The 10,982-nt window shown below is 48.4% G+C and overlaps 1 protein-coding gene across 1 annotated transcript in view; it reads left to right on the top strand.

The window, feature by feature from the left end:
• Window positions 1-10,982, top strand: part of LOC311126153 (rho guanine nucleotide exchange factor 39-like) — a gene marked incomplete at its 3' end in the record, with an annotated part of 115,246 nt that overhangs the window by 8,601 nt on the left and 95,663 nt on the right. The window contains 1 exon segment of the mRNA XM_084200172.1: window positions 4,093-4,213. Within this exon segment, the coding sequence (XP_084056298.1) occupies window positions 4,093-4,213 (121 nt within the window).

The following is a 10,982-nucleotide window of genomic DNA, read 5'->3' on the forward strand; positions in this document are numbered from 1 at the left end:
CCCACAGTGTTACTATCTGATACATGATGAACCCATAGTGTTACTATCTGATACATGATGAACCCACAGTGTTACTATCTGATACATGATGAACCCACAGTGTTACTATCTGATACATGATGAACCCACAGTGTTACTATCTGATACATGATGAACCCACAGTGTTACTATCTGATACATGATGAACCCATAGTGTTACTATCTGATACATGATGTAGCTGGCTCCTCTACTAGGAGAAGTAGCAGCTTCCCCTCTACTCCCCCCTCCTCCCTTCCCCTCTACTCTCCCCTCCTCCTCCCTTCTCCTCTACTCTCCCCTCCTCCTCCCTTCTCCTCTACTCTCCCCTCCTCCTCCCTTCTCCTCTACTCTCCCCTCCTCCTCCCTTCTCCTCTACTCTCCCCTCCTCCTCCCTTCTCCTCTACTCTCCCCTCTTCCTCCTCCCTTCTCCTCTACTCTCCCCTCTTCCTCCTCCCTTCTCCTCTCCCCTCCCCCCCTCTTCCTCCTCCCTTCTCCTCTACTCTCCCCTCTTCCTCCTCCCTTCTCCTCTCCTCTCCCCTCTTCCTCCTCCCTTCTCCTCTACTCTCCCCTCTTCCTCCTCCCTTCCCTTCTCCTCTACTCTCCCCTCTTCCTCCTCCCTTCTCCTCTCCTCTCCCCTCTTCCTCCTCCCTTCTCCTCTCCCCTCTCCCCTCTTCCTCCTCCCTTCTCCTCTCCTCTCCCCTCTTCCTCCTCCCTTCTCCTCTCCTCTCCCCTCTTCCTCCTCCCTTCTCCTCTACTCTCCCCCCTCCTCCTCCCTTCTCCTCTCCTCTCCCCTCTTCCTCCTCCCTTCTCCTCTCCTCTCCCCTCTTCCTCCTCCCTTCTCCTCTACTCTCCCCCCTCCTCCTCCCTTCTCCTCTCCTCTCCCCTCTTCCTCCTCCCTTCTCCTCTCCTCTCCCCTCTTCCTCCTCCCTTCTCCTCTCCTCTCCCCTCTTCCTCCTCCCTTCTTCTCTACTCTCCCCTCTTCCTCCTCCCTTCTCCTCTACTCTCCCCCCTCCTCCTCCCTTCTCCTCTCCTCTCCCCTCTTCCTCCTCCCTTCTCCTCTCCTCTCCCCTCTTCCTCCTCCCTTCTCCTCTCCTCTCCCCTCTTCCTCCTCCCTTCTCCTCTCCTCTCCCCTCTTCCTCCTCCCTTCTCCTCTCCTCTCCCCTCTTCCTCCTCCCTTCTCCTCTACTCTCCCCTCTTCCTCCTCCCTTCTCCTCTACTCTCCCCCCTTCCTCCTCCCTTCTCCTCTCCTCTCCCCTCTTCCTCCTCCCTTCTCCTCTCCTCTCCCCTCCCCCCCTCTTCCTCCTCCCTTCTCCTCTACTCTCCCCTCTTCCTCCTCCCTTCTCCTCTACTCTCCCCTCTTCCTCCTCCCTTCTCCTCTCCTCTCCCCTCTTCCTCCTCCCTTCTCCTCTCCCCTCTTCCTCCTCCCTTCTCCTCTCCTCTCCTCTCCTCTCCTCTCCTCTCCCCTCTTCCTCCTCCCTTCTCCTCTACTCTCCCCTCTTCCTCCTCCCTTCTCCTCTCCTCTCCCCTCTTCCTCCTCCCTTCTCCTCTCCTCTCCCCTCTTCCTCCTCCCTTCTTCTCTACTCTCCCCTCTTCCTCCTCCCTTCTCCTCTCCTCTCCCCTCTTCCTCCTCCCTTCTCCTCTACTCTCCCCTCTTCCTCCTCCCTTCTCCTCTCCTCTCCCCTCTTCCTCCTTCCTTCTCCTCTCCTCTCCCCTCTTCCTCCTCCCTTCTCCTCTCCTCTCCCATCTTCCTCCTCCCTTCTCCTCTACTCTCCCCTCTTCCTCCCCCCTTCCTCCTCTACTCTCCTCTCCTCTCCTCTCCCCTCTTCCTCCTCCCTTCTCCTCTCCTCTCCCCTCTTCCTCCTCCCTTCTCCTCTACTCTCCCCTCTTCCTCCCCCCTTCCTCCTCTACTCTCCTCTCCTCTCCTCTCCTCTCCTCTCCTCTCCCCTCTTCCTCCTCCCTTCTCCTCTACTCTCCCCTCTTCCTCCTCCCTTCTCCTCTCCTCTCCCCTCTTCCTCCTCCCTTCTCCTCTCCTCTCCCCTCTTCCTCCTCCCTTCTCCTCTCCCCCTTCCTCCTCCCTTCTCCTCTCCTCTCCCCTCTTCCTCCTCCCTTCTCCTCTACTCTCCCCTCTTCCTCCTCCCTTCTCCTCTACTCTCCCCTCTTCCTCCTCCCTTCTCCTCTACTCTCCCCTCTTCCTCCTCCCTTCTCCTCTCCTCTCCCCTCTTCCTCCTCCCTTCTTCTCTACTCTCCCCTCTTCCTCCTCCCTTCTCCTCTCCTCTCCCCTCTTCCTCCTCCCTTCTCCTCTCCTCTCCCCTCTTCCTCCTCCCTTCTCCTCTCCTCTCCCCTCTTCCTCCTCCCTTCTTCTCTACTCTCCCCTCTTCCTCCTCCCTTCTCCTCTCCTCTCCCCTCTTCCTCCTCCCTTCTCCTCTCCCCTCCCCCCCTCTTCCTCCTCCCTTCTCCTCTACTCTCCCCTCTTCCTCCTCCCTTCTCCTCTACTCTCCCCTCTTCCTCCTCCCTTCTCCTCTCCTCTCCCCTCTTCCTCCTCCCTTCTTCTCTACTCTCCCCTCTTCCTCCTCCCTTCTCCTCTCCTCTCCCCTCTTCCTCCTCCCTTCTTCTCTCCTCTCCTCTCCTCTCCTCTCCTCTCCCCCTCTCCTCTCCTCTCCCCCTTCCTCCTCCCTTCTCCTCTACTCTCCCCCCTTCCTCCTCTACTCTCCCCTCTTCCTCTCCTCTCCTCTCCTCTCCTCTCCTCGCCTCTCCTCTCCTCTACTCTCCCCCTTCCTCCTCCCTTCTCCTCTCCCCTCCTCTCCTCTACTCTCCCCCTTCCTCCTCCCTTCTCCTCTCCCCTCCTCTCCTCTCATTCCCTTCTTCTTGACTATTTAATCACCTTGAAAACAGTCTAAAAGCTGTAATTTGTAGTTTTATATTTATCATAATAGCCTCTGGCTTTTAGAGGGAGGGAGGAAAGGGAAACCCGGTTTTTCCTGCCCTTTGCCCTTGTTAGCCGAACTCCCTCCGGCCGTGTCTCTTGGCTGCCTCTGCGTCTCCTGATTACCAACAGGTCTACCTTGGGCCCGATGCTTCATTACAATCTATTTAAATCAACTTCAGCGCTCCTTCTTCCAGCGATGTAAGGATGTGATGTCTCTGGGAACATCATTAGACGGTACAATCAGGAGGTGTATGTGTGTAATTGTGAGCAACTCTTTTTGTAGTGTGGTGATCAGACCGTTCTATGTGGTCATATTTAGTGATGGGGGAAGAAATCGATGCAGTTACATATCACAATATTATTTTGGGAGGTATTATAATGATACTTTGACTTCAAGTATTGATTTGGCATCCTGTCGACGGCACTAGTCGACTACCTACCTGCGCCAACACTTTCTCCATCATCTATTTAAGTAGTGAGCCGACATGTTTTCAGCGGTTTTATTTGACTGATCAAAACTAATTATCTCACACTCTGTCTCGCTGCAGCAGACATAGTGAGCAATATGTTTGGAACATCAAATCACAATAAAATCACAGTATAGAATCGCACTCTATATAGAATCGCACTCTATATAGGATCACACTGCATATAGAATCGCACTCTATATAGGATCACACTGCATATAGAATCGCACTCTATATAGAATCGCACTCTATATAGGATCACACTGCATATAGAATCGCACTCTATATAGGATCACACTGCATATAGAATCGCACTCTATATAGAATCGCACTCTATATAGGATCACACTGCATATAGAATCGCACTCTCTATAGAATCGCACTCTATATAGGATCGCACTCTATATAGGATCACACTTCATATAGAATCACACTCCATATGGACTCGCACTTCATATCGTATCGGCACCTAAGTATCGTGAGAATAATGTATCGTGATGTCCCATCGCAATATTACTAGGGCTGGGAATTGCCAGGGACGTCACGATACGATATTCTCACGATACTTAGGTGCCGATACGATACGTAGTGTGATTATCTTGATACATTATCTTGCATGAGGATGTCTTGTGCTGTTGATCAATCATTGTTAATGGTTTGTCTCTCTCGACTCTGTGCAGGACATTGTTGGTCCGTCTGGAGAAAGGGGACTTTGGGCGTGGCTTTGATGACTTCTGTCCTCACCTTCACCACTACGTCACCTATGTAGACAACATCCAGAACGCCAGCAAGGTCCTGGCGGTGAGTTTTATTCTGTTGTCGTGGACAACAACACTTCCAATCCTTTTCAGGTTGAAGGGGTCAGAAAGAACGTCATCTCTTGTGACAGACGTGCAAGATTTGGTTCTGTGTTCCGAAATAGGATAGAACACTACTTAGACATTATTGACCAATTTAACAGACGCCTTCGAATACGTGTCTCGTGTCTCTAGTTGATTTATCTAAATTTTTAATGTTTGTTTGAATAAATTGGGCTTCCTGTTTTGTGTTATAGCTGACCAATTACGTGGACTGAGGCTGACCTCCATTTGTTTTAATCTAACGCATGCATATAGCGTCAATACTGTTCATGAATATGTTATTCAGCAAATATCCTTGGAGATGCGTGCCCAAAACTAATAAATGTGTCTGATCGGGACTATAGCTTTCAGAGCTGTCCTACAGGACTGGATAAGTCAGTGGTCCTAATGACGGCTCTGTCTAGACCACCTCATACAGGACTGGATAAGTCAGTGGTCCTAATGACGGCTCTGTCTAGACCACCTCATACAGGACTGGATAAGTCAGTGGTCCTAATGACGGCTCTGTCTAGACCACCTCATACAGGACTGGATAACTCAGTAGTCTAATGACGGCTCTGTCTAGACCACCTCATACAGGACTCTATAAGTCAGTAGTCCTAATGACGGCTCTGTCTAGACCACCTCCTACAGGACTGGATAAGTCAGTGGTCCTAATGACGGCTCTGTCTAGACCACCTCATACAGGACTGGATAAGTCAGTGGTCCTAATGACGGCTCTGTCTAGACCACCTCATACAGGACTGGATAAGTCAGTGGTCCTAATGACGGCTCTGTCTAGACCACCTCATACAGGACTGGATAAGTCAGTGGTCCTAATGACGGCTCTGTCTAGACCACCTCATACAGGACTGGATAAGTCAGTGGTCCTAATGACGGCTCTGTCTAAGACCACCTCATACAGGACTGGATAAGTCAGTGGTCTAATGACGGCTCTGTCTAGACCACCTCATACAGGACTGGATAAGTCAGTGGTCCTAATGACGGCTCTGTCTAGACCACCTCATACAGGACTGGATAAGTCAGTGGTCCTAATGACGGCTCTGTCTAGACCACCTCATACAGGACTGGATAAGTCAGTGGTCCTAATGACGGCTCTGTCTAGACCACCTCATACAGGACTGGATAAGTCAGTGGTCCTAATGACGGCTCTGTCTAGACCACCTCATACAGGACTGGATAAGTCAGTGGTCCTAATGACGGCTCTGTCTAGACCACCTCATACAGGACTGGATAAGTCAGTGGTCCTAATGACGGCTCTGTCTAGACCACCTCATACAGGACTGGATAAGTCAGTGGTTCTAATGACGGCTCTGTCTAGACCACCTCATACAGGACTGGATAAGTCAGTGGTCCTAATGACGGCTCTGTCTAGACCACCTCATACAGGACTGGATAAGTCAGTAGTCTAATGACGGCTCTGTCTAGACCACCTCATACAGGACTGGATAAGTCAGTATTAATGACGGCTCTGTCTAGACCACCTCATACAGGACTGGATAAGTCAGTGGTCTTAATGACGGCTCTGTCTAGACCACCTCATACAGGACTGGATAAGTCAGTCTTAATGACGGCTCCATCTAAGACCATGTTTAGCATGTTGAACCATTTGTTCCCAAAATGGCGTCCCCCCCCAGGTTGATTGGTGGATGACACCCCTCTCCTCTCCTCCTCGGCCCAAAGCCCAGCGGTCCTATTAGGAACAGGATTGTTCTTCTACCTCTCATTTAAGGCTTTTGACTTAAACGGCACAGCCTCCCTCCATCTCGGCCTCTCCGTCATTTGGCCCTAAAAAGGTGCAATGGTGACAGTCTCTGTGCTAATTAGCACCGCAGCTCATAAGGCACCTGTTCCTCTGATATCAGCAGCATGGATGAGTCCTTTACTGAGGACTGATAATATGGGGGGGGGGGTAAAATGCTGTGGCATAGGCCTGTTAGATCATACACTCCCATTGGAAACACCTTGCTTCAGTGTCTAGTGACATGCCTCAGTGTCATGTCTGGTTAATGACATTGTTCTGTAGGTCTTTATGACAGAACACGTTTATTTTTCCTTTTCCTTTCGGCCAGACCAAAAATAGTGCACTAAATAGGGAATGGGGTGCATCGGATTTGCTTCAATTTTAAAGAAATGTAGATCAGGTCAAAATTCTGATGTGCCCTTGAGCAAGGTACTTAATTTGCTCCAGGGGTGCTGTACTTCTATGGCTGACCCTGTAGAACAACACATTACACTGCACCTATCATACTACTATGGCTGACCCTGTAGAACAACACATTACACTGCACCTATCATACTACTATGGCTGACCCTGTAGAACAACACATTACACTGCACCTATCATACTACTATGGCTGACCCTGTAGAACAACACATTACACTGCACCTATCATACTACTATGGCTGACCCTGTAAAACAACACATTACACTGGACCTATCATACTACTATGGCTGACCCTGTAAAACAACACATTACACTGCACCTAACATACTACTATGGCTGACCCTGTAAAACAACACATTACACTGGACCTATCATACTACTATGGCTGACCCTGTAGAACAACACATTACACTGCACCTATCATGCTACTATGGCTGACCCTGTAGAACAACACATTACACTGCACCTATCATACTACTATGGCTGACCCTGTAGAACAACACATTACACTGCACCTATCATACTACTATGACTGACCCTGTAAAACAACACATTACACTGCACCTATCATACTACTATGGCTGACCCTGTAGAACAACACATTACACTGCACCTATCATACTACTATGGCTGACCCTGTAGAACAACACATTACACTGCACCTATCATGCTACTATGGCTGACCCTGTAGAACAACACATTACACTGCACCTATCATACTACTATGGCTGACCCTGTAGAACAACACATTACACTGCACCTATCATACTACTATGGCTGACCCTGTAAAACAACACATTACACTGCACCTATCATACTACTATGGCTGACCCTGTAGAACAACGCATTACACTGCACCTATCATACTACTATGGCTGACCCTGTAGAACAACACATTACACTGCACCTATCATACTACTATGGCTGACCCTGTAGAACAACACATTACACTGGACCTATCATACTACTATGGCTGACCCTGTAGAACAACACATTACACTGCACCTATCATACTACTATGGCTGACCCTGTAGAACAACACATTACACTGCACCTATCATACTACTATGGCTGACCCTGTAGAACAACACATTACACTGGACCTATCATACTGCTATGGCTGACCCTGTAGAACAACACATTACACTGGACCTATCATACTACTATGGCTGACCCTGTAAAACAACACATTACACTGCACCTATCATACTACTATGGCTGACCCTGTAGAACAACACATTACACTGCACCTATCGTGATACTATGGCTGACCCTGTAGAACAACACATTACACTGCACCTATCATGCTACTATGGCTGACCCTGTAGAACAACACGTTACACTGCACCTATCATACTACTATGGCTGACCCTGTAGAACAACACATTACACTGCACCTATCATACTACTATGGCTGACCCTGTAGAACAACACATTACACTGCACCTATCATACTACTATGGCTGACCCTGTAGAACAACACATTACACTGCACCTATCATACTACTATGGCTGACCCTGTAGAACAACACATTACACTGCACCTATCATACTACTTAACGAAGACATTCATATTGCTGCAGCTCTCGGCTCAGTGCAGGGTTCTAACCACAGGTAACTAACCACAGGTAACTAACCACAGGTAACTAACCACAGGTAACTAACCACAGGTAACTAGAAGAGGATGCTAGGTAGGTAGAGATGCTGTGGCTCTTCAGTAAATAATACACTATGTAGGTTTTAATGTGTGCTTTAGTTTTAATGTCTTCCCTCACAGAGATGTTAGCTCCATAGTGTTGAAATGTTAGTTTCTGATTCCTCTCACACTGAGATCATCATCATCATCATCCTAATGATTTACAGCCAGTCCTCTCACACTGAGATCATCATCATCCTAATGATTTACAGCCAGTCCTCTCACACTGAGATCATCATCATCATCCTAATGATTTACAGCCAGTCCTCTCACACTGAGATCATCATCATCATCATCATAATGATTTACAGCCAGTCCTCTCACTCTGAGATCATCATCATCCTAATGATTTACAGCCAGTCCTCTCACATTGAGATCATCCTAATGATTTACAGCCAGTCCTCTCACATTGAGATCATCCTAATGATTTACAGCCAGTCCTCTCACATTGAGATCATCCTAATGATTTACAGCCAGTCCTCTCACATTGAGATCATCATCATCATCCTAATGATTTACAGCCAGTCCTCTCACATTGAGATCATCCTAATGATTTACAGCCAGCCATGTTGCTGGAGTGGTCATGTGATTGCGGAGTTTGCAAAACAACTGGCTACTGGGTTGATGCAAATAATCCCGACATCACTCTGCCATGTAAGCATAGGCTGCTTTGTAGTGAACATTTTAATTGAGAAGGTTTTTGGGAAAGCCTTTCCAGCTCGATCAGAAAACGGTTATCATCATTAGCATCGTCGCTAACGGCTACACAAAGTGGAGACATGCGTGCGCACAACACAACAACACAACACAACACAAAACACAACACACAACACACAACACAACACAACACAACACAACACACAACACACAACACACAACACAACACACAACACACAACACAACACAACACAACACAACACAACACAACACAACACAACACAACACAACACAACACAACACAACACAACACAACACAACACAACACAACACAACACAACACAACACAACACAACACAACACAACACAACACAACACAACACAACACAACACAACACAACACAACACAACACAACACAACACAACACAACACAACACAACACAACACAACACAACACAACACAACACAACACAACACAACACAACACAACACAACACAACACAACACAACACAACACAACACAACACAACACAACACAACACAACACAACACAACACAACACAACACAACACAACACAACACAACACAACACAACACAACACAACACAACACAACACAACACAACACAACACAACACAACACAACACAACACAACACAACACAACACAACACAACACAACACAACACAACACAACACAACACAACACAACACAACACAACACAACACAACACAACACAACACAACACAACACAACACAACACAACACAACACACAGGCGAGTGCCGTTTCACAAAGCTGCGTGAAATACCAATCACTGATGCATTTTGTTCATGTTTTAGTATTCATTAGGTCAGATTTCTATGCATTTCCTACTACTAAGTTCAATAGGTCTTTTGAATATTGTTGAATTCCGTTTTGAATGTCTGGATCCATGATTCTGTCGGTGTTCTCTAGGGCCATACAACAGCCAGCCTTGCTGTGTTTGATGGCTGACGTTTCGACTATTTCTGCTGTCGTAATGTTGACACTTACTCATGTGGACATGATTTACCCATGCATATTTAATGAGAGCGCGCTCACGCACAAACACGCACGCTGTCAGTCACACTCACCTCCCCCTCCACCCTGACTGCCAGCCCAGAGATATAATGACTGACATAAAGGTGATTTGGTGTTTCTGTGGCGTCGGGGAGAGTCAATGTGGCTAGTTGAGGTAGTTGAAGTAATATGTACATGTGGGTAGAGTTAAAGTGACTATGCATAAATAATTAACAGAGTAGCAGCAGTGTTTCTGTGGCGTGGACAAGAGGAACAACTACGTGAGAATGCTATTCATTGACTACAGCTCAGCATTCAACACCATAGTGCCCTCAAAGCTCATCACTAAGCTAAGGATCCCGGGCCGCCCCCAGGTGGTAAGGGTAGGTAACAACACATCTGCCACACTGATCCTCAACACGGGGGCCCCTCAGGGGTGCGTGCTCAGTCCCCTCCTGTACTCCCTGTTCACCCATGACTGCATGGCCAGGCACGACTCCAACACCATCATTAAGTTTGCCGACGACACAACAATGGTAGGCCTGATCACCGACGAGACAGCCTATAGGGAGGAGGTCAGAGACCTGGCCGTGTGGTGCCAGGATAACAACCTCTCCCTCAACGTGACCAAGACAAAGGAGATGATTGTGGACTACAGGAAAAAAAAGAGGACTGAGCATGCCCCCATTCTCATCGACGGGGCTGTAGTGGAACAGGTTGAGAGCTTCAAGTTCCTTGGTGTCCACATCACCAACGAACTATCATGGTCCAAACACACCAAGACAGTCGTGAAGAGGGCGCGACAAAGCCTATTCCCCCTCAGGAGACTGAAAAGATTTGGCATGGGTCATCAGATCCTCAAAAAATTATACAGCTGCACCATCGAGAGCATCCTGACTGGTTGCATCACCGCCTGGTATGGCAACTGCTTGGCCTCCGACCGCAAGGCACTACAGAGGGTAGTGCGTACGGCCCAGTACATCACTGGGGTCAAGCTTCCAGCCATCCAGGACCTCTATACCAGGCGGTGTCAGAGGAAGGCCCTCAAAATTGTCAAAGACTCCAGCCACCCTAGTCATAGACTGTTCTCTCTGCTACCGCACGGCAAGCGGTACCGGAGTGCCAAGTCTAGGTCCAAAAGACTTCTCA

This window comes from Coregonus lavaretus (genome assembly GCF_964263955.1).
Source record: "Coregonus lavaretus genome assembly, contig: HAP1_SCAFFOLD_296, whole genome shotgun sequence".
NCBI classification, from domain to species: Eukaryota; Metazoa; Chordata; class Actinopteri; order Salmoniformes; family Salmonidae; genus Coregonus; species Coregonus lavaretus.